Raw genomic sequence first — 24,076 nt, 5'->3', positions numbered from 1 at the left:
CTTGCGAATATAGCTTTTAGATAGGAAATACCTGCGTGGGCATTCATTTATTGCCTCAGTATGAAAACGAAGTACTCATGGTGGTCAGCGCGAACGGAAACAACACACAAAGAAGAGAATAGACGACACAAGCGCTGTGTGTTGTTTCCGTTCGCGCTGACCACCATGAATGCTATCCAACTCGCCCAATTTGCTACCTTGTTAAAATGAAGTACGTCTGGCGAGGGTCCGCACTAACTGCATGTTCGCAGTACATGCGCTTATGAAGCCATTACTGGCGGATTTTTCAACGCTGGTGTGCCTATGCGTGTGCGTGAGTGCGTGCGTGCGCGCATGTGTGTGTGCGCGCGCGTGTGTGTGTGTTCATGCGTGGGTGCGTGTGCGTGCGTGCGTGTGCATGCGTGCTTGCGCGTGCGCACGCGAACATTGCACCACAGCGTCATTGCACACTTTAGTTGTACGGATACTGTACAGATAACGACTTAATGCACGTTCCAGGGAGAAAACACTAGGATTCGATTACACAGGGTGTGTTTACGCTTGTTGAGACTTCAAACTGCGGCCAGACCGAAACGTAAATCTGTTATATGTTATCTTCCAGACGCAGCACTGGTTCTAGCAACAATACTGATAGCAACAGTAGCCGAAAGAGGATGTAACTTGACTCATGTAGGATTGATAGATAGTTAAAGCATCTAGCCAACCAAAGAAATAATATACAACCTATTTGGTTCGCCTCACTACGCTGAACTGATTAACTCTCCTCTTTCTTCCTTTCTATGTTTAGAAAGAAGTGGCTCACCGTTGCCGTCTTCGCGGCGCTCTCGCTCACATCTTGCGCTTTGGCTGCCTGGCAGATTTATGGAACGCATATGATGCCATTCATGATCCCAGTTGTGCGAAGCCTGAGGTCAGTGAAGGACGACATGAGAAGCATGGCTTTTCAATTTAATAATGCATGCTGACAATACTTTATTTTAAAGCGAAGCTTTAGTGTTCTCATAACGCGAAAACACCATGCAGGAAAGCCAACTTTTCTGACGATAATGGTGAATGATCGTGGGTGAAGTAAAGAAAAAAAAAACGCTACTCTGCCCGGAATATAACCTGGGTACCTCGCGTTATGAAGCCGGTGTCTATCCGATTGCTCCATTCCGACATGGTCGAAACTCAGCCCAAGCACAGACAACCAAAGAATCCGTCACGAGAAAGCTACCCGTTCAACCGTCGTCATCGTTAGACGGAGGGGTGCATGATTTTTTTACCATATATTGCCTTGCGTTTACTCTTATTGATAATAACTTTGCTAGCCACCGTTATTATTGATAGTAACTTTGCTAGCCACCGGACGACAGCAGGTTTCATTCCGTTTTAATTACATAGGTTAGGTAATTGGCGGGATGCAATCCATTGGGCGACTTGAACCCTGCAGACCTTGTAAGGGGTATGAAGGTAAAAATTGCATCTTGAGATGGTGATAAAACGTCGAAAAATGTCATTGGTGGTCGGTGCAAATTCTCAGCCGGCAAATGTCTAACCAGAAAAAAGGTTGGTCTGGTTCTGTTGTAAAAGCAGGTGGATTATGTTTGCCAATAAGGCAGTGGATTGCATTATTTTAATTCTAGCCCCACGAGGAACGCGTTGCCTGTTGTAATTTTTTCGGTCCTCGCCAATATGTGCGTCCAAAGCATCATGTAAAAAGACAAACTTCTAAAAATAGTTGGCTCTCATTTGTAGAAAACAGTGCCGCAAATACCAACATATCACTCGCGGCCGCAGAGTTCCTTAACAACGCAGAAAAAGCCAAAAGCGCGAAACAGGCACCGTCGCCCCATTAATTTTCCCGCGCTTCCATTTGTGACTTAGCAAACTGTAAATAGTGATCCGGGACGAGTGGAGCTCGTTTAACCATTCTTATGAAAGTAAAGGCGAGATAGGGAAGTATAACTGTATATAAAGTGCACCAAACAACTTAGGATGGAAGAACCCTTATAAAAATACAAATTTAAACTAGTAAATTTACCGGACAGACTGCCTTCCACCCCAGATGGAAGCCTTGTTTTAGTTTTGGTTTTGGTCAAATGTTTTGTCACTCGGAATAAGTGCACTCAAACGATTTGCGCCAGTGAACCCGAAAAGCTACTGTCCGTTCATGGCGCTAGCGTATGCGCGTGTCAGTGGCAAAAGCTGGAGATTATCAGTGCGATCAGCATTAGGGCTCTCAGCATTCCTACTGAGTTCAAGTTATTCATAGACGTGAAAAAATCTAGAGATGCTGGAGAGAGAAATTTCAGCTTAAATATTTATTGCTTAACTTAAAAAGCACCGTTGGCGGTAAGAAAACGCCCAAACAGCTGCAAAGGTCTGATACTCAGGTTAAAAAAAAGTGTTCGCTTTTTGGTGCCCCTTTAGCGCTCACTAGCTGTGTGTGCATATATTACAGGACAAAGCATAGTTATGAGTATATGAATGATAGAACCTGTAAAACCCATTTTATGCCGGCGGCACAATCATGGTGTTGATTCCCTTTCTGTTAATCCAAAATGGCGTTGTGCTCAAAGCCTGTATTCTCCCCAGATTTATCCCAGTCATTGTGCCTGGCAGTAACCGAATACCAAGACAGCAGAGCGGCCCTCTGAGCTACGTTTTTTTTTTTTTCCAGCATAGTCCAGGACACCGTTGACAAGTCGTATGCCGGAACCTTCTATCACGGGGTCTGCTTTTTCTCCGGGTGCATCACCTTCGTGCTGACGCAGAAGTTCGGAAGGAAAGCGAGGATCTCCGCGGCAAGTTGATGTCTCCAATCTGTTTAAAGCTGCAATACCAGATTTTGTGCAAAAATACTTTAATAGCAAAGGAACAATTATTAAGCTTCAGTGGCAATTAAAAAAAATTATTTCGTTCATAGTAACTAAGTTCCTTTTGACTTTTTGTATTTACGGGTTATTTAGTTATTCACTCTGGCAGCTCATACACAACTAGCCACTGATTCTGCCTCAGGCTTGCTCATCATACTTTCCTCAATCAATTTAGTATATGTACTCAGACGTTTGTGCTTTTCTTACGAAAGAAGTAAATGAATATATTAGCATTGCACAAATAAGCACGGCTAACTGTTTCAGGCAAGCTGAAGTCAGCCTAACCTGTAAAGGTTAGTCGATTGATGATACCAAACTTATAGGACATTTCGGGTGCACTAGTGGTTGCCTAATTAATCCGAAACTTAAGTGACTGTTTTATTCTTTTGTATGTATACCATGCCAACATTAGGAACACATTTCTTCAGATGGCTGAAGTATTTTTAGCTAAGCTGGTAGGTTTAGGTTAAATAGTTCCCTGTTGCGAGAACAAGCAAGACGGGGCACATACGCAGAATGAGAATTCAAATTCGGTGTTTAACACACCGAAGCGAAACCTTACCTGTGGGGAGTGCCTCAATGGGTCGTTTCAGATAAATATGTAGTAAGTAGGACATTCTCATTCGCACCAAGGCGATGTGGAATGTGGAATATCAGAGTTCAACCTACATCAGGAACACTGCTTAGGAGACTGGGAAATAAACCCATACGTTCGTATTTGAAAGTACAAAATTAAGGACCCTTCCACTCCGCGAAGTTTGATGAGCGGAAATACTGCATGAAAAACACATCATAAACGTGCTTGAATAATTAACACGTATTTATTTTTCTCATCACTGGGCAATTGAATGTGGCTTTGTGCTTATTTAGTCAAATTTGTAAGGACTAGAGTTTTATCGTACCAGACAAACATAGGACTTTCCGTTACCCTCCAGTAACAGCACATGTACTGGAGGCAGACCGGAATTATGTAACGTTTGCAACTTCCCTGTGAACTAATTATGACAATTGAATGAAAATCGGAGTACCGGTAGCGTCCTTCTATGGGCCAAAAGGGATTTAATTGTTTCTGAAACATTTTGACAAAGTAACAGTTACAGCTAAAATGTTACAGCTAAAATGTTACAGCTAAAATTCCCCAGTTCTCTGAAAATTTGTGCAGTCGAGAATAGGGCCCCAGAATTGATTTCTTCGCATGGGGTGCGTGGTTGAGTGCGCTAAACCGCATACATGTGCATCGGCGTCGAATCGGACCAACCAGCACGTACGCGAACTTGCAAGTCAACTGTCACTGCTCAGGGAAAAAGCACGGATGCGTGCAAGTGGCGATGGCGAAGCGTGGACGAGCGAGCACGAGTGCCGAGTACGAACGGGAAGTGGGATTCGGAGAGAGAGCTTAGCAAAAAAAAAAAAGTTGGCCGCGTATCTGCTCACTTCATTCCAAATGTCGACGACAAGCGATAGTCGTCTGGCGCCCCTGCGCAGTAAATGCCTCCCTTCTCTTTCCCGCTCACCTCTCATGCTGTTCCTCTCCCGTCCCGCTCCTCCCATGATAAACACGCTAGCGCTTTGCTCAAGTCAATTTAAATTTACCGCATTCCGCTGCTCCACGCCAAATGCATCGATACCAGCGCTACCGTACGGCGGAGACACGCGTGAATCGATGCACCCTACTCCAGGTGCGTTCCAAGCGCAACGTAAAAACTATCTAGTGGAACCTTTCGTTACTGTTGCCGTTTGATTTCTTAAATTGCCGCCAGGGAAACCACGGGCGACGCTTTTGTATTCTTCAGGACGTATTTTTCATTAAATAAACCATCCGTGTATTTTTAATAAAGAAAACACTGCTCATATCCCTTATTTATTGATGTCTTGCCCCAGATAAGCGTAACATTTTGTTTTGGCTCAACAATGTTGACAAATATGAATACTGTCACCGGATTTAGACGTTTAGATTTGGCGGTGGGTATTCACCCTATTCTGCAGATTCTGTTTCACTTTAGCCGGGTGGTTGAATAGAGTGACAGAAAGACAGGCAGAACGACCGACAGACATACAAAGAGACAGACCAAAATTTTCGCGTTCAAGTAGCCCAAGGAAGACTATCGTCTCTAAAAAAAAAATCTCTATAGTGAGTCTACCCCGGCTCACTACAATTTTTTTTTTGCTTCCAGGTTTTCGAAAGAATGCCTGTAGGCGAACAAGGGTAACATTTAAAATGACTTGCTTGTGTTGTTAAAACTCGTGCGACACGAAACAGCACATATATTGTACCCGTACTCAGCGCTTAAGGGTATACATCAGCCGGTAAAGTAACGAACTAAACAAAGCTACGTGTAAATGTGTGCGATTTTTTGACACTTTTCCCGCAGTTGGTACAAGGCGGCTACTGGTGCGTCGCGCTGTCATGTGGCCTCTACAGCGTCTTCATGAAGTGTGACTGGTACCGCAGTGATGAGCCTGCTACGGAGGCGATACGGATGGTGTCCTCTTTCGCCGACCGAATCCTCTGGTCCCTGTGCATGGCCTGGTTTGTGTTCGCCTGCACCACAGGCAGGGCAGGTGAGCAAGTTAAGGTACATAGTGATATAACACCACTAGTGTTTCACAGCCTTGCCCTGAATGAAGACAACGATGCAGCCGTCTTTCTGCTGCTTCTTTGATACAACATATGGCGCCTCGCATCTGTCTTTGCCTGTGTCTGGTTGCTGAAAAATCGAGCGCTGATTAATTTTAAAAAACGCGATATGAATGCTTAAGCGCCCGTGGTCATGCCAGATGTGTGTTTTCGATGCTCGTCGATGTTAATGTCCACTGCTAGCCGGAGTGCGCTCGACGTAAGCTGCTGCTTGCAGTCCGAGTCAAGGGTCGCTGAAGAGTTGCTTGCGGCAAAGTATAAACCCAAAATAGTTTCATAATTTATTGAGTCTTTAATTTAGAAGACGTTTTTTTAAATTCTGGTTTTCAGGCGGCTCGCAAGCAACCATGCGATATCATCGGATGGCAGCGCAACTAGCAGTTACGTCATTTTAAGAACATTCGAAAATTGAACGCTCTTTGTGTATATTATTTTTGTAACACAGTAAACCAACATTCTAAAAATTCTGCATTGTTTATTGGTTGCCGTAAACAGTTTGCTCTCCAAGTTTCCGGCGGCGCGACCGCTTCAGTTGTCTGGCAACCATTGTAGCAGAACTCGGGCCTACTGGCTGTTTGCACCGTTTGTACTGAGTCCTTGGTGAAGTTCACGTTGTTTGGCCGAATTCCCTTCGGAATCTTACCTTTTTCGTATCAAACGTCACAAAGCGGCTCGAGCAAAAAAAAAGGAACAAAACAAAGTTGCCCCGCGTGGGACTCCAACTTGAGGCTGCCGGGCTGACCTGCACTGAAGTCGGACACTTTACCCACAAAGGCATAAAGAGCGCACGCGTGGGAGAACTGCGGTAGAAAAGTCGCGCGTTGCTTGTAGCCCAGCACTCCGGTTTGTTTTTATAAATTCTAATTTAGCCAGAGCTCTAACCGCCAACTAACTGTTGAGTGCTTCCACAGTAAACCATAGTGGAGCCACTCAATTGGCGAAACAACGTTAACGGCGTTATTTATTGTAGGGAAGCAATCGAACTGCGTCGTGGCGCGACTCCACGACGCGCTGAATCAGTGCCTCACGCTCGTTATTTCCACGCATGAAGAGTAAAAGGCAGATTGGTTTTAACTTCCGGCTACTCGAAGGTCTTTTGATAAACGTGTTCATGTAGCAAATTCCCACTTTAAGCTTTCGGTTGTTTCTTTCGGTCTTCAGGTCAATCGAAGCCATGGAGACAGACGTCGGCAAGCTTGAGCAATACTGGCTGGCAGAAAAACAGTTTACACTGTCGCGAAACAGCGCAAAAACTTTACGTGTACCCTGTTTGCTTAAAACACGGTTACTTGTGCCGGCGCCACTCGCCCGCGTTGTTGACTGGGAGTTTGGCCATGTTGATCAGTCGTATCAGAGATCACACATTGCCCGTTCAGTTGCGGGCGAATTTCATCATGACGCCGATGTTGCAGCTGCATCTGACCCTTTGCTAACTCGCTCTACGCCGAAATGTTGGCAGACAAGGGGGAGCTATGATTGGCTTCTTAACATGGCGTCACTTCACGACTTGAGGAGGAAAGACTCGGTGAAACTGGAACTGCATCTTTTTGCCTATTTGCTAACATAGTGCAGCGAAACAGCTCTGCATAGTTTGTTTATCAAGGTTCCACAGTTCCAAATGCCCACAAAACACAATTTTTTTTCAAAATCTCTTCACGGTCCCTTTAACTATCTGAAATCGTGCTCCCCACCAAGTGATGCATCTTCATAAAGAGTAGCAATATTTCTGCAGCAACACCAATGGCATATCTTGCGCTATAAAAGAGAGAGAGAGAAAAAAAAAATTTTATTTCTCCAGCAGAGGCTGATGGGTGGGTGTCGCCCCGTGGAAGGCGTCCCTAGTCGGGGATGCCTTGACTTCGGCTGGCCGTCCGTGCCTCGGTTGCTATAGTAACAGATGTGCTTGTTATGGCCGCCGATAAGACGCCCTGCCACGTTGTTTGAGGGACTAAGGCGTTGTACAGTCAGTGAATCACTTTTATTCCAGTTTTTTTACAGGCAAAAAAAAACTGAGGATGGCAAAAAAAAAAAACAGTCATTAACGAATGCTTCACGAGCCTCACCACCCCTACAGGTCAGCATACGCAACAACACTGTGCAATTTCAAGGAAAAAAATCTCATTCTTTAGAGGAAACAAAAACAGCACGATTAATTGCCGACACTCGAAACATTTGTTCACAACCAATATGTACACTTCAGAAGCATTTGTTCATACAAGCATATCACGAAATACAAGGCGAAGTAAAAACGGATACACTTGCTAAAAAAAGCAGTTAAAAGTTTAAAAACTTTAAAAGCAAGAAACAAGATGCTTCGGCTTCGCTACCGAAGCCTTGTTCACAGACGGGCTTCCGACTTCACTAAATATAAGGCACTTTCCATAGGAAGCAATGACAGTCAATTTGTACAAAAATGTATTCACACCTTATGTTACAGAGGTATTGCGAAGTGCAGTAAATTACATGCGGGTCACGTCTTCATACAATGGCGTGTTGAGATGGGTTGGAAGAATGTGCGCTAGCATACTGTAGCCATAATTTATTCTACACCGTAGTAAGACAAATTTATTTATTTTGCGAGTCGTGTACGGATTGTGATAATGTGTGAGCGTTACGAAACTCGAAAAGAAGGGGTCATGTCGGCTTACTGCTTTCTTATAGAACAAAGCAAATCTGTAGTCGAACATGCGGTCAATTCTCACAATTTCATACTGCTGATACAAAGGAAAAGTTGGGGAATCATACGACACGTTTGCAACCGCACGAAGTAGTTTTTTCTGTAGACGTACAAGTTTTTGCATATTTGTTGCCGTGGTGTTTCTCTTATACTAAGAAACAGTAACTCCCATGGGAATAAAAAACGGCATAATAGAGATCCAATTTAATTTTTGCAGTTAACAGGCATTTGTTGCGCCAAATTATCCCATTAAACCTTGAAAGTGTGACACAGATTTTGCTTACATGGGCGTTCCACAACACAGTAGCAGTAAAAACTACGCCAAGTGACCTAAAAGTGTCAACCTATTCAATGGCAGTATTCTCTAAAAAAACGAGGCGGGTTCAGAACATGTTTTCCTTTTGGATGAAATATTACAGCCTTAGTTTTTCCCCTATTTCTTTTTAAGGAATTAAGGAAAGACCATTCTGTTAATGATGTCAATACCTTATTGGCCGCACTTGTTAGTTCAACAATATCACGGGAAGAGAGAAATATGCTGGTGTCGTCCGCCCAAATTATATTTTTCACGGCCTTACTAATGTTGCAAATATAGTTTATATACACGTTAAAAAGAAGCGGTCCTAGCAGGCTGCCCTGGGGTACACCATTTCTAATCTTCAGGTTTTCAGAGGGACAGTGGTTTAACACGACGTATTGGGAGCGGGAATTGAGGTAGGATGTAAAAAGTTTGAGGGTGTGTCCACAAAAATCGTAGTGCTCGAGTTTTTTTAAGCGGATCTCATGATTCAAACAATCGAACGTTTTACTGAAATCGACGAAGATGCCTGAGGTAAGCAACCGCGATTCAAAGTTTTTTAGAATGTACTCCTTTCGGTCAAGTAATGCGTACTCAGTAGACCTGTTTCTGGCAAAGCCATACTGGCAGTCAACCATCACACAGTATTTTAAAAGGAAGTTATATAACCGTCGATGAATTAAGCGTTCGAGCCCCTTAGAGAAAAATGGAAGCACAGATATTGGCCCATAATTTCCTTGGTACATTGTTATCGCCTTTTTTGTAAATTACCGCTACTCTGGCACGTTGCATGCCAACAGGAAATTGTCCCAAATTGAATGCTAAGTTATAAATGTACAAGAGCCAAGGTCCAATTAAAGGCAGCACGTACTTTACCGGCCGGCTTTGAACATTACATGAATCAAGGCTTTGGGTATCTTTCAGACTACTGCACACTGAAAAAACCTCGACTTCATCGGTAGGTTCAAGAAACAGAGATGGTCCCACCATGTCACCCAGAAAACGGTAAAAACTAGGGTTGTAATGACTGTCGCCAACTTCACCGAAAAATTTATTGAAAACATTGGCGAGACAGGAACCTGTCAGTTCATATATTGAAAATCAGCGTGGAAAAAACACAGCACAAAAAAGGAACGAGAAGTAGACAGGACAGCGCTGCTGGACAACAAGGGACATTATCGAGGCTTTTCAAATCAGACAATCCGCCGACCGATGTTAAGTATGCCTTTAGTAGTGCTGCATGACCAGGAATACGCTTATCTGAGTGACAGCCTTGCATGACCAAGTAAACCAAAAAGATTACACAGGTGCAGACCGATTGTGTTTTTTGTTTATGTTTATTCGTTGTAATAATTTACCACCACGTGGGAGACTGATCTATGTATATTACTAATGTTTTCGTCAAAATAAATCAGTTGTGAGTGCAGCGCTGTCCCGCTTACTTCTCGTTCCTTTTTTGTGCTGCGTTTTTTTCCTCGCTGATTTTCAATCATGAACGTTCACCAACTCGCCCAAATCACAGTCCTTTTCAACCTGTCAGTTCTTTGCCGTCAATGTTCAGACTTTTGACTTGCTGAGAGACTGTACTTCTATTTAGAAGTGCTCCTAGCCTCTTCCATTTTTCTTTTGGGTTGCAAGTGAGGTTTTTATCGAACAGGTGCTGGTAGTAGGCAGCCTTCGATAACCGGATTTATTTGTTTAGCCGGTTTCCCACAGATTTGTATCGAACTAAATCCTGCGGTTCTTTACTCTTCAGGAATTTAGCGAACAGTTTGTTTTTCTTTTTCACTTGTCGAATAAGGCGAGCAGTCATCCATGGTTTACGAGCATTTTTAGGGGGCACGATATCGACAATCGGGAAACATTCGTGGTAAATAGGGATAAAAACTCGGAGAAATTCATCAGAAGCATCGTCAGCTCTGGCTTCCTGAAAAACAGATGACCAGTTGACTAGTGCAATGCGATTCTTAAATTCATCAAGGCGTTTCTCCGAAATGAGCTGTCTACGTGCTTTTAATTTATGTTCGGGGCTAGATTCCTTTTGAATAAGAGCAACAATAGGTAGGTGGTCGCTAATATCGACTGCAATACGAGCTGCGTGAAACTTGTTTTCATCGTTAGTTAGAATTAAGTCCAGACTAGTAGAAGCACTAGGGGTGACACGTGTGAAGCCCCGGATAATATTACGAAAACTTGCCAACTGTAGAGTAATTAGAAATTGTTCTTGCACGGGACTGCCTGCACACATATCTATATCAAATTCGCCGCCTATATATGTCAAAAAAAATTCCGAAATAAAGGCCTATTCACGCTCAAAGCGGTGAAAAAACTTGCCTAAGTTGCCATGAGGAGGACGGTAAACGACACAAAAAGCTAGGTGGCCGGAATTAACTGTTAGCTTTTCAATATTTGTATCACTGAAACAGTGCTCAGATAATACATGGCAGGAGTACGCATTTCGAACAAGCAACACAACACCTTCACCGCACTTTGTAGGGCGATTAAGGAAAAAATGATTCATGGCCAGGAAGGCAGATGACGTCGATATCCGAACGATACCACGTATCTGATAAGCGAACAAGATCAAAGAGCCGGTAAAACCATCTAAAAGCGAATGTAGCTGGCCTGTCTTGTTCACAGCTGATTGCATGTTTTTAGACCTCATGCAAAAGTGCCGCCATCTACCGGAAGAAAAACGAAACGAGCACGCGACGCCATGTTGGGGGATGGCGGTCGCGGGATTGCTTGGTACGGAGCGTGAGAGAGGCTTTCTTGGCTTGGCGATCCTTTTATATTCGGATTTAAACGCAGCAAAATGAGCGACGAGTTATCTGTGGACCTTTCTGTGTTGTCCAGATTTTCGGGTGACTTCATAAATACTCATTATGCATCGAAAAAAAGCAGTCAGGGAGGCACCGGCAGGGAAGCTGTTGGGGGCTGTCGCGTTTCTTCTCCTTTTTTTTTGGGGGGGGGGGGGGGGGGGGGGGGGCTTTGAGAACGCAAACATTGAAAGTACATTCGTGTTGGTTCGCATCCTGCAGGTTTCTCATGAGGTCATTCCTGAAACGCTTCAAAACTTGCGGGCTGTCCTGAGGTTGAAATGGGGAAGGGGGGCACTCCCGATATAGCTATACGCTAAGGATCCTCTGGGACGCAGAGGAAACCTGCAAAAGAAAAAAAATCACTTAACAAAATAAATTGCATACCTGGCATTTTTAACAGCGGTGCTGTTGTAGCTGGCCGTAATGTGTAGCGCGTAACGTGTGAGGCGTGTAACGCGTTAAACATTGCCAATAAATTACCAGTAAATTGCCAATGAATAACTAAATTACCAATAAATTGCCGAGCGATGGTGAGCGCGTGCCTCGCGGCAACCGCCGAGCGTCCCCAGCAAAGGCTTTAGCAAAAAAAAAAAAAATACTTCGAAAACCTGAAAGAGCGAGAAAATGCCGAGCGCTCAGTGTGTACGTGCATCGCAGAGACCGCTGAGCGTCCTTTGCTCGCGCCGTGGCCAACAAAGCTGGGTGCACCTACCGCTTATAAAATTCCGCGCGAAAAAATTGATCTTGGGAAAATAGGCTACGGTCGAACAGCAGGCGACGAGCGGTAAATGACCGATACACGGAATTACTACGTACGTAATTACTCGCGCTACTCATTGCTCAACGTGCCACTCTCGCGGATCCCTTATTTCCTGTAACGTTTGGCAAACGAAAGAATGCGTAGTACTTCTATGAAAGCCTACCGAACGTCCAGAATAAAAATAAAACATAGGCGCGCAAAGCACGAACGGCACACTCAAAATTCTACCCGCACGATAAAGTACGACCTTACCGATGCAGTGCGCCTTAACTACAGCAGGGAGGACTACTCCACGGCAAAATCTGGGCTAGAAAATAGCTCACTTTGGGACCTTTTTAGTCCTGCACATATTATTCATTTCGTGACTATGCATGCGATCTAGCTATAATATTACTGGGCAAAGGGAAGTCAACACCCGCAAGAGACTTCGCGCAGGGCTCGAGTCATGCTTCCGTTGAGAAATAATAAAAAAAGATATGTACGCTATTTCCATGGTCGTCCTCGTATTATCTTTGTGCACAGGCAAGTTAAACGGCAGTATTTGGGCATCTTGGACAAGGATAAATGCCGACGTGCGTGTCGCTAAGCCCGGGCTATCATGCACACAGCGGTATCCAGAGATCCGGTAATCCCCCAACATGGCGGAAGCGCATGCCGTTCCCGCAAGATGGGCGCCAGTTTTTGCATAAGGTCTACACTCTGCAAGCACGTACTGTGGTTTTGAGATAGAAATTTGTTAAACTTGGTTGGTGTGAAAAGCGGTGTGGCTTCCATTGAACAAGTGAGGCTTAGGTTGCTTCTTATGGGCTGGGAAACTGCGTCACTGGCATCATTTTCAACAGGTCGGCCTCGGAATGGATGCGAACAGTTCTAGAGTTTTCATTTCGACGAGCAAGAATTGCACCGTTTTTGGTCCACACGAACTTCCATGCCACTTCCTTTTTCCCTGCTACTGCAGCGCCAAGAAGCCTTTTGTTTTGCGGTGTTAGGTGCTCATTCACATATATCACAGTCTAGTCATCAAGTCCAAGGTCCTCGTTGGTTAATCGCATTTTTTTTTGCCTTCTGCAAGGCTACATCTCGCTTCGCACTTGACCTGAACTGAACTACAATGTTCTACTTATCGGGGTGCCTGGTTGGTACGCGGTGGCAGCTCTCAATATTTGATTCGGTGATGGATTCGTCAATGGTATCTCCAAGCTTAGCAAGAATACCGGCCACATTTTCGCCCTCCTGCTGTACGACGCCTTGAATCTCTAGGTTAGAACAGCGCGAGTACTGCTTGGCTAGATTAAAGCGCTTCTCTAGTTCTTGGATCCTTAGCCAGTTTGGAATTTTTCGCCATCTCATCTTCCAGTCGTTTTCCTAGGTCAGCAAAAACTGCATGCGCATGCTCAATTCTGCGAGCCATTTCTTCCTGCTCGTTTCGCACTTCCCTGATGTCACTTTGAATGTTCCGTTTAAAGGATTCTCGCGATGACTTCCATTCTAGTTTCAGTTCATCTTTTAGTTTGGAGAATTCAGCTCGCATCTCCTCCTTATCTTTGTTACGTCCTTAGCCATTTGCACAAGGGGTACAAATACACTTCAACTCAAAGCTTGGCAGCAGCGACGACAAAAGAAGCTATCCAAGAACGTGAGCATGCACGCATTACCAACCTGCAGAAACGAGCAGAGAAGCGCGAGGTGCTGCTCGCACTTAGTCGTCACCGCTGCCAAATGCCGATGACAGCCAGCAGTAGTTCCTTTATAGCTTGGTGGTGGCGCGTCACTTCACTGCTGCAGGGGTTGCAGACCACGAACGCCGCTGACAGAAACCGCCTCCTGGTGCTGGGTGTCCGCTATCGCTGCGCGTCCGAATAAGCACGCTGCTCCGGAGCGTATCGGGTGGTCTGTACAGCTGCGCGCAGGGTTGATCTGCAGAAACGAGCAGAGAAGCGTGAGGTGCTGCTCGCACTTTGTCGGGAACCGGGTTTCATTCCGGCCGCAGGGAGTGTTTTTCTAACCCGGACGGTAAACTAATGCCCCATGTGTCGATATTTCGGCTCATGATAACAATCCCTATACAGTCCGTGGGATTGTTTCCGTGGTCCTCCATACCGTGGTCCTCCATATCCGTGGTCCTCCATACCGGTGTATATACCTCATAACCAAGGTACTGCTTCCGCGCGTAAAACCCAGAAATTTGAACTTTAGATAGGGCTGGGATACCAAATTGCATGGCTGATTCGGAAACCACGCTACACAAACCTCTCTGCTCTTCCCATCTCTGTTCGGCCCAAGTATATATTCGCGAGTAACACTTGCCGTGATGTTTCACTGCACTGTAGCGCACTTACGCCGGGGATAATGACGGCGCCGTCAGCGGATGTGTTCTCCTAAAATTAAGTGTCGTTACATCAAGTAATCGATGATATCACTTGTGGTAAAGAATCACGTCTGGCCTAAATTATTGGAAACCCGGAAGCCTCAAGAAAAAAATGGGTTCCCGGGAATCGAACCCCGTATCTCTACGCTGTGAAACCGGCAAACGAACTACTGGGCCACCCCAAAGGCACGTGGGATACGGTTTAGCAGTGGTGGGGAATAATAACATGTGCAGCCCATTCGAAAAGAAAAACGCTTCCCGAGGTCGGAATTGAGCCTGGGTCTCTCCCGTTACAAAACCGGCGTCTATCGGGTTGCGCTATCATCGCATTCCGGGCGCGCAGCATTTCCGTTGGGGTTCGTAGCACCGCGTTGGCTTTGGACTTAGCCGCGGGTTCTATTGCGTCCTAACGCAGTCCAAATTTGGAGAGATGTGAAAGCCTGCGATCGAAACTATCCGGGCCTGCCTGTCATGAAGAACTTTCAGCGGCAGGTTCAGAAACAAATGTAAGGTTCAGAAACAAATGCATATGGAGCAGACACTTGGCGCCTTAGCAAACAACTTGGAAGTAGTCTTAGGTCGGCTAAGCGGGCCACGTTGAGATAAAGCAACGAGAGAGAACAAACTACAGCAGAAGGTACCATAGTTAAAATAAAGAAAAAGAAATGGACTTGCGCTGCACACGTAGTTAGGCGAAATGACAACCGGTGGACTACCAGGGTGACAGAGTGGACACCGAGAGACGAGTCTAGAAGTGGAAGGAAGATTACACGATGGAGGGACAAAGTAAGTAATTTCGGGGGCAAAGAATGGACTCGAGCGACGCGAGGCAGGAGCGGTTGAAGGTCGGTGGAGAGGCCTTCGTCCCGCAGTGAACCTTGTGGGCTGCTGCTTCTGATGATGATGATGCAACAACCGGGCCTCCAACGAAGGGAGAGGCGCCGCCAGCTTTGCTGTTTCTCCAGCCTTGCACCACTAGCGCAAGCTGAGCCAATTTTTTGCATTCGCTTTTGAAATAGGCTATTCTTCCTGCAAGTGATCTTGCAGTGTGACTGCAGGGCCTGTTTACGTGCATGCAGCCTACTACACTGGATCACGTGACGTACAACGCCATATCGGCTAAGGACCAAGGACATGTAGGATAGAGCATAATTTGGATTTGTGGTGTTTGAAGACGGGTTTTCCTACAATAGCGAGTTGGACGCTTTGATTAGGCATGTCCAAGCTACAACTATTGCAGCCCAAAAAAGTTCCAAATGCAATGTATTGTAACCCCTATAACAAGCTTCTCTAAGTTGTTAAAGCAATCGTGGTGCTATAGAGACAAAATCTTCCACGAAATCGTTAACGAAATCATGTTGCTATGACCAGTGATGTATTCATTACAGCGAGAGACAAACAGTTGGTACTGCAGCCGCGATGTGGCAGTCGAAAATAGCTTATAAAACAATGATATAGGAGTGACATTTGAAACATTTCAGGAGCCGCTCAGCGACAGGGGCGTTATGTTTTTCGATAACAAATACTATGATATCACCTCTCTTTAATGCTTTCGTTCTGATGTTCTTACAGCGACAAATGTCGACACTATGGGGCCGTTGTTTTCACTGGCCAGCCCACACAAGTGTACCAGCACGAACATGCCCCTTTTTGCTGTGCGCCCGCGTGTGCGCGCGCGCGCGCGCGCACGCACGCACGCACGCACGCACGCACGCACGCACGCACGCACGCGCGCGTGCGCACAACACACACACACACACACACACACACACACACACACACACACACACGCGCGCGCGCGCGCGCGCGCGCGCGCACGAACGCACACGCACACGCACACGCACACGCACACGCACACGCACACGCACACGCACACGCACACGCGCACGCGCGCACGCGCACGCGCACGCGCGCACGCACGCACGCACGCACGCACACAGGTCGGTGCAAATTTTGACCGGAAATTTCTTTTATTCGTGTTTCAGGCCCCGTGGCACGGTTCCTCGCCTGGGACTGGTTTGTGCCGCTCAGCCGGCTCTCCTTCGGCGTGTACCTGATCCACTCGCCTTTGTACATCTTCTCTCATCACATCGCTCGCGAACGCATATTCTTCTCGCACTACACGCTGGTAAGCACTTTTCACCGGGACGAATGAACCATATTGTGCTTGCCTTCTTTTCGCTTCTCACGAAATGCACGCCGCACAGGTTAAGCTGTAAAATATTACCGATTGCACTGACTTGAACATAATTTATCAGGTGTGGAAACAAGCAATGGGAAACCAGAAAATAACGCGTTATACTAAACTGCCATTAAATGCTGTTACGTTATAATTAGCTTAGTCATGGGCACTTGCCTATTTAAAGACTTGTTATAGTGGATTAATCTAATGTATTTTTCAACCTATTTACGTCAAGCCCACATCTACTGTTGTCTTTTGCAATCGTGCTCTCCCCCAATCAAGTTCATCAGCTATCCCCACTTCAAAATAGCAATTTCAAAAAAGCGATGCAAGAAAAACATCCAAGCAAAAAAGTATGCAGGGCTTCGCAGTGTTCTAAATATAACCAGGACCTAATGCTTGTCCGACATGGGCGCTCCTGTTGAGGTCGCATGCGACAGATGTGTGTGATTCATCCCGAATAAACCCTGATAATGACCGGGAACAGCAAAAAAGGAACACAAAATGACCTAAGGTGATGGGTTGGCGTCGTTACGAAGAGCTGGACGACGTCTTCTCGCAAAAGAAGGCGCGCGGTTCATTGACAAAAACGCTATGACGGGCAGAGTATGAAATCGCTTTTCGACATACATTTCGCCGAACTAAACAAAGATGGGAATTTTTTTTTTCAAACATTGAGGTCAGGTTTGTTGACAAATTAACTCTTTTCTGTTTTTCTAAGCACTTGTTGAACACTAAAGATGCCGCATGGTTTCTGGGGCATCCGCTTCGAGAGAATGTTAGCTTTACGTTTAGTGCGCTCGCACAACGTAGTTTTACGGAGGCATAAACCAGCTCCATTGTTTCTGAGAGAGTGAGGCAATGCAGGTTTTTACATCGCTTGAAAAATTTCCCGCAGACCACGCATACCCCGTCATTTTGTGAATACTTCCCCACAAAGCTCTTAGTTCGGAAGTAAGCTCTTCAATGCTGCAGAAAACTTGTCTGCCGTTCAAATTTTGTACCCTTGTCAAGATGTACGTAACCAGCGGGGAGCTAAAAAAAAGTAGAACCACCTAGCAAATTCGCGCTGCTACCTTGGCCTAGTGAGCGGTTGTAATCCGAAATGTTCTTACTGTTCTATCTGCGGGAATTATTGCGCGCTCAAAAAGAATATCTAAACCAACGAAAGGGAAATTGGCGATGAAAACGCCGATTTACAACAAGGGTACTCGATTTCACGAGAGCGCAGGGCTTGTATGAGTGAGTGAGTGAGTGAAACGTTTGCTGGAGTCGAGTAAAAATAAACGAAAAAGAAAACAGAAAATTGGGTGGGTTTTTTTTTTTCCTTTCCAAAACAACTGAACCACCCAGTAACCCTGTTATGCAGATTGTTGGGGCTTTCCGCGCCGAAGCTACATCTGGGTTATGAAACGCACAGAAGTGGAAGACTGCGGATTAATTTAAACCACCTGGAGAATCCTTAACTTACACCTGTCTCAACGCATGGGCGTTTCCGTTTTCGCCCCCGTCAAAAAATGGCCGCAACGGCGGGGACCGAACTCACGTCCTCGGCTTTAGCAGCACAACGCCTTAGCTAGTCAGGTATCCCGGCGGGTACAATAACCCTGCAAGCGCAATGTCGTACAGGGCAGGTCCTGTCCTAAGGAAGTATTCGTCTTTTCTTTTCAGGTATCGCAATGCTTCGCGGTGTTTGTATGGTCCAACATCCTGAGTTACCTTCTCTTCATCACATGTGACGCCCCCACGGGTCATCTGGAAAAACTGGTCTTCATGCCTGTCAGACCGACGCACCTCAACGGCGACGCTTATAGCAACGTAGGCCTTTACAAAACGGAAGACGAAAAAACAGAACATTGCAGAAAAGACCCTGCGTTGCACAGTTGTAACGGTGAACGTCCGGACACTGAAAGCAAGCTTTGACATCCTGCGTGACCACGTATTTGAAAATAAACCAGCGAAAAATGATGTCTGGCATGCAAAAACGGGGGCAGTTCACGGATACACAAAGTGGATGGCGCAGCCACCTTTCGCCTGGCTGTCAACATGACTGTGAAAACACAACCAGAGATCAATTCGCTGAACCCCATGAAAGTAACATAACCAATTTCGAGGCAAAAAGGTATGGGTTTTAATGACAATATCTAAACATGTACCGTCTGACGTCATCCCGGATCCAACTTACAGGCATCCACGTTCCGGCCGTAGTGGGCAGCCCATGACAGCCACCATGACAACGGAATTCACTCCTTGTCCCTTACAGGCTTCGGGTGTCGACTAACCCGACGATCTCCACCTGGGTAATTTCGATTTCTCCTCGTACATATATCATCAGACTTAATATTCAAGGTCACAGGAAGCGGCTGTAACCTGAAACGCAAATTCTCAGACCAAGAACACTTGAGGTGAATATACTGTGAACTGAGAAAGCGATTCTATACTCGGGGGCAACTTAAGAACGGCAACGATGATGATGATGACTGCTATTGGTTTCCCGTTTGTAGCGGGGTGATGACGTGTCATCTTACCAAAAATGACTAATATACCTATGTTTTATACTCTAGGTGTAATACTACCTTTGCTTAGTATATTTTTTTTTTCCTGTTACAGGTGGTAACTGTCCTAGGCAATATTTCACTCTCTGCTTTTCTTCCACCAGCATTCTAATCTTCCTTTCGTCGCCTCGACAGCCTTGAAGTTAACTTCCTCAGTGCTGCCCTTAAACCCTAGGGCTTCTGGAAGCCGAATATTTCCCTCATGTGGTTTTTGGATGGATACCCTCGCATTCTAACACTATGTGCCGCATCGTTTCTGTTTCTTTCCCGCAGACCACGCACACCCCATCATTTTGTGAATACTTCCCCACAAAGCTCTTAGTTCGGAAGCAACCTGCTCTAGCCTCAAAAAGCAAAGCACTGCCCTGGGAATTATCTTTCTCCGCCCTGTACATCTGTAACAACGTTTCAGCCTCCATTTTTTTTCTCTCCATTTATCCGTTTCTATCTGCCTTGCCTCTTTCTTGGTTACCTTCGCGGTTTTGGATTCTCCACTGTTCTTTCCGTATTTCATCGTTACCCTTCTAGTCTTCTTCAACCACTGCGTATCCACGCCTTTCAAGTGTAGGTACCTAAACATCTTAGCTGCCCGCCCACGTTGATCCATTACTCTCAAACACCTATCAACACATTTTACTCTGCGCTTTTCGAACTACAAACGACACCGAGCACAAACGACGCCCAGCCCACGGAAGCTGCCCCTGCGCCTCACCACCACAGCCGGCTGTTACTCCGCGCGGCGCAAGAAGAACCTTACTGCGAGTATTTCGAACATGACACGAGCCGTTTTCGTGAATTCTCGCCCTTAATCGTAATATAAATTCCTGCAGTGACTGCAAAAAATCTAGGTGTGAAAAAGAAGGCGATGTTACGCATTCAGCGCAATCTAGTTTCAAAACGCGCGCACGCGTTGACATCCGGGTCTGTCGCTTCGGCGGAATGATACACTACATGAGCTACTGCCGTTCTTAACTTGTACCTGAGTATAGATCTAAACCGACGATTCCCCCACCCAATCACTTGACAATTACAAAATGACTTCGTTTTTTGGTGAACTACAAAAAGTTGTTCAGGAACAGCTTTTGTTTGTGCATGCTGGAAGAATTGAGAGGCTAGTAGTCGCTTTCCCATCAGACTACACAAAATACTTGACTGGCTTTATTTTTAACAACAGATTGAGCCGAATCCTCTTTTAACATGACTAAAGTGAAGAAGACTTCATGCCTTCCAGAGGTGTTGCAGTTGCAACTGGCGTTGACTTGGTTTCTTAAGGTCTCATGAGGTATTAACGGGGCTGATTTTTTTGTTTTTTTTTTCTCATCGGTGAAATAACAGCCAAATTTTTAGACAGCACGAATGAAAATCCGATCCTTCCACAGTTTAAATTGTTCCGAATAACGCCCAACATTTCCCCCCGAATTTTAAAAATCATTGAGCGTGAGAACGAAGGATTTCGGACATAAACAAGTCTTGCTTCATGCTAAACGAGTAATCCTTAATTACCATTATACTGATACCAAAAGCCCACATTCCTTGAAGTTTAACTAGCAAAAAGCCAACAAGGTGGATCTTGAACAACAAAGTTCTACTACTGATAGAGTCTATAGCTTTTGAAACGTCAATAAATAACGCACCACGGCATATTTTCTTTTTTTCATCGCCCCTGCAATCCCGGCAGCAAAATGCAAGGTTTTGTTAGCCGACAAACCGAATCAAAATCTTTGTTGATGACATGACAACAATGGTTTTATTTTGGCGAGTATGGGCTCAAGCACTCCGTTCTCGCTAAATTTTCAAACACCTCTCCGTAAAGATAAGACAAGACACAAATCCGGAGGTAATTTGAAGCGTACGATCTGTAGTCGGTTTTGAAGTTTGAATTACTTTTGCTTTTTAACACTGAAAATTATACGTTCCTGTCGGCCTACTAACATCTGGATGTAGTTCCACTAAATTCGCGAAGGCCAGCGGAAAAAGGAAAAGGGCTCAGCCGAAAGTCAACAATCACCAAAGGTATTTCCACATAACTATTTTTCAAAGGTTCGTTATATAATTCATGGTTATATATGATGTTGCTGTAATGCGATTGTGTGTGTGCTATTAGAGTTTCTGTTACAAGTGTTAACTATTTTACTCATGCTTTGAAACACGGCCGGCCTGGTAAATTGCATCGCACTGCAAGCCATTGTTGCGACTACTTGTTAGAGCGAAGAGCGCTCTGCCTTCACAGGCATTAAACATAAACACCAGAACATGGGTCTCAGGTGCCGGATAATGGTGACGCTTCGTTCGAAGCTTCAAGCGTAGAACACTGACATGACAGGGACACAATTCTAGAGACGCGACTGGTCATGCGGCGCGACTCCTTTACCTGAGGCGCGGCATCAGGTAACCGCAAATGGACACCGCGTGCTACGCCCGAGTGAACTCTTGTCCAAGGCAGCCGCAACGATTGTGTTCGAACGGAAATTGCCCCCGCGCGGACCAACCCCAGTCGTTAGCCGTGTCTGGAATAGTCGCCCCGGCAGCTGAATCGGCAAAGCCATGTATCGAAAGCTTCGTTGCTGCCGGCTGAGTTGCGACACCGGTCTGGTCTAACTTCAAGGCCACTGTGTCAATAAAAAGCGCCACTGGCATTTGTAAGCAACTGAGCCCCTGGCAGTTCCGGCTGTTTAGCAGAAATTATGAACTACCCCAGTGCCCCAGAACCGTGGCGACAAAGATCGTGCAAACAAATTCCACGGGATCAAATATATTTAAAAAGATGTTTTCAGACACTGAGCCCATAGGGCGTTGGACATCAGCGCTAGTAAAATAGGTGGCAGTTGGTAAGAAAAGTGCTTACGTCAACCTGAAACCAGTAACTCTCCACTACATTAGATTCTTTTGCCTATCCTTGCTAGAATTCGATTACCAACCGTACTTCAGTGGGTGCAGACGAAGTTACCGCATACGTAACGAAGTCTTCCTTAGCAGACAACGTGTTTTGCCTATCATTATTGAGAGTGCACAATTGTGTGTGATTGTCATTTCCCGGTGTTACGTATTTCCCCGAGAAGAACTGCAACGGTTGAAATCTGATCACCAGTGGTATTCTCCATGGGCGAAATGCTTCCGCTAATGACGGAGTGTCTTGCTCAACTATATTTAAGCGACGTCATAGAGGAAGATCACAGTGGAGAACCGGTTCCGATATGGTACACGGTCGTCACAGCCACTGCGACTGCGCGTGCGGATAAGAGCTGAACACGGTTATACGCATGCACAGGTGCACCCATCGCGCACCGGCCCCGTAACCTGATAGGGTCTCCGTTCTGGAATTGTTAAGGTGGCTAAGGCATTGGGTTGCTGACAAATTGGGTTGCTAAGGCATTGGGTTGCTGACCACTCTGGCAAATGATACATGGCGTGGACTGGCAAGTAGATGAGCAGTAGAAGCCATAAAAGCAAGACGATGCAAGTAGGGGGTATTTTTCTTTCCTCCTTGTTGCCCAGGCATGAAGAAAAAAAACTTATGTGAGACCCCCAGCCTGATACTGTGTTGCGTGATAATGTGGCGGAATTTACACGGTTTTTGGCGGCCAACGGGGGCCATAGCAACAGCATCATGACAACGGCGGAGAAAGAGCGATCCATCGGGGCTTTGCTTGACTTTGCGGCCAGCCAATGGGAAGGCTGGAGGAAGGAGGGGGGGGGGGGGGGGGCAGACTAGTCTCCGACTTGAAGGAGAGAGCGTCCATAAGGCCTCTCTTGAGCTTTTCTTTCTGCCATGACACCGGATAAGTCAGTAAATTAATTGCATTTCCGAACTGGTAAAAAAGAGCAATTACAATTCCGATTTTCTCTCCTAATGTTATACTCTTCTCCTCCTTTGGTCACACTCCGTCAACACTTCGTGCTGAATAGTCAGGGCGTGGATTCGATTCCCGGTAGCGGCGACCGCTTTTCAGATGTAACAGCGAAAACTCCCGTGTGTAAAGATGCCGGCGCACCGAAGATACCCAGGTGGTCAAAATTAATCCGGAGCCGTCCCTTACGGCGCGGCTGATAGCCCAGGGGCAGCTTCAGCGCGCAAAACCCTCAAATTTCAAATTCTGACTGGTCCAGATGGTAGTTACCATTCTTCGCTGAAACTCTTGTGGGAAAGTCGGTTTCGGAATTAGTCCACTCGAAGAAATTCAAATGCTATAAATATCGTAGCGGAACTCCGCCGAGGCACTGGGGGAAGAGAGGACGCCCTCCGCCCGCCTAGAAGGCGGATGTTCTGGCTGCTCCTGCCCAGGACCTCGCTTCTTCATTTTTGATCCCCTTAAGGGTTTTTCTTTTCTTTTCTTTTTTCCATTTCACAGCAGCCCCCCAGGGGCAATTTAAGTGAAATAAAGACGTGAAACAACAACAACGAGCGCAATTGAATGGTGACTCCACCTTGCGGAAAGCCGGGAAACTGAGACACCGGCCACAGCAGTGTTTGCAGGGACGGCATTGGGACGCAACATTAAAAAGGAGCCAATTTCATCTCGTCTCCAAACCCGCTTCAATTCTTCGCCTCGGTTTTATGAAACAATAAAACTAAATATATATATTTCTGGCATTTTGGGGGGGGGGGGAGGGAAGGGACGGGGGTTGTAATGTAATCGGTAAGCGGTAAGTGTTTCGTAACGCTTATGAAGACGGGTTTCTTGGTTTCATGCATTTATTATTCACAACCTTCGTTTACTATCTTCGTGTTCACCCATTATCATGCTCGCAAGCTGACATTATGGACCAGAAAAATGTCAATTTCCTTGAAAAAATTTATTTGCTCCCTTCCGGAGGTGTTGTATTTGGGAAATCAGGGGTATTTAGCGAATTCAGCTAGCCTTCTCCGTAAAAATGGTAACTGGCCCGGAGTTTCGGATATGCATTGCTTGAATTGATA

General features: G+C 45.8%; 1 protein-coding gene across 3 annotated transcripts in view; it reads left to right on the top strand.

The window, feature by feature from the left end:
• LOC144148791 (nose resistant to fluoxetine protein 6-like) overlaps positions 1-18,557 on the top strand; it is a 42,451-nt gene extending 23,894 nt beyond the window's left edge. For all 3 annotated transcript variants that reach the window (XM_077680314.1, XM_077680305.1, XM_077680301.1), the window contains exons 11-15: positions 788-910; positions 2,663-2,786; positions 5,231-5,420; positions 16,407-16,549; positions 18,275-18,557. In XM_077680314.1, the coding sequence (XP_077536440.1) occupies positions 788-910; positions 2,663-2,786; positions 5,231-5,420; positions 16,407-16,549; positions 18,275-18,526 (832 nt within the window). In that variant the 3' untranslated portion in view covers positions 18,527-18,557. The remainder of the gene's footprint in view (positions 1-787; positions 911-2,662; positions 2,787-5,230; positions 5,421-16,406; positions 16,550-18,274) is intronic.
• The last annotated feature ends 5,519 nt before the right edge of the window (positions 18,558-24,076 follow it).

The sequence above is a fragment of the Haemaphysalis longicornis genome, unplaced genomic scaffold, assembly GCF_048455015.1.
Source record: "Haemaphysalis longicornis isolate Haplotype H1 unplaced genomic scaffold, Haemaphysalis longicornis Haplotype H1 scaffold_1, whole genome shotgun sequence".
NCBI lineage: Eukaryota > Metazoa > Arthropoda > Arachnida > Ixodida > Ixodidae > Haemaphysalis > Haemaphysalis longicornis.
The sequence above is the reverse complement of the archived record's forward strand: the minus strand, read 5'-3'. Positions and strand labels throughout refer to the sequence as shown.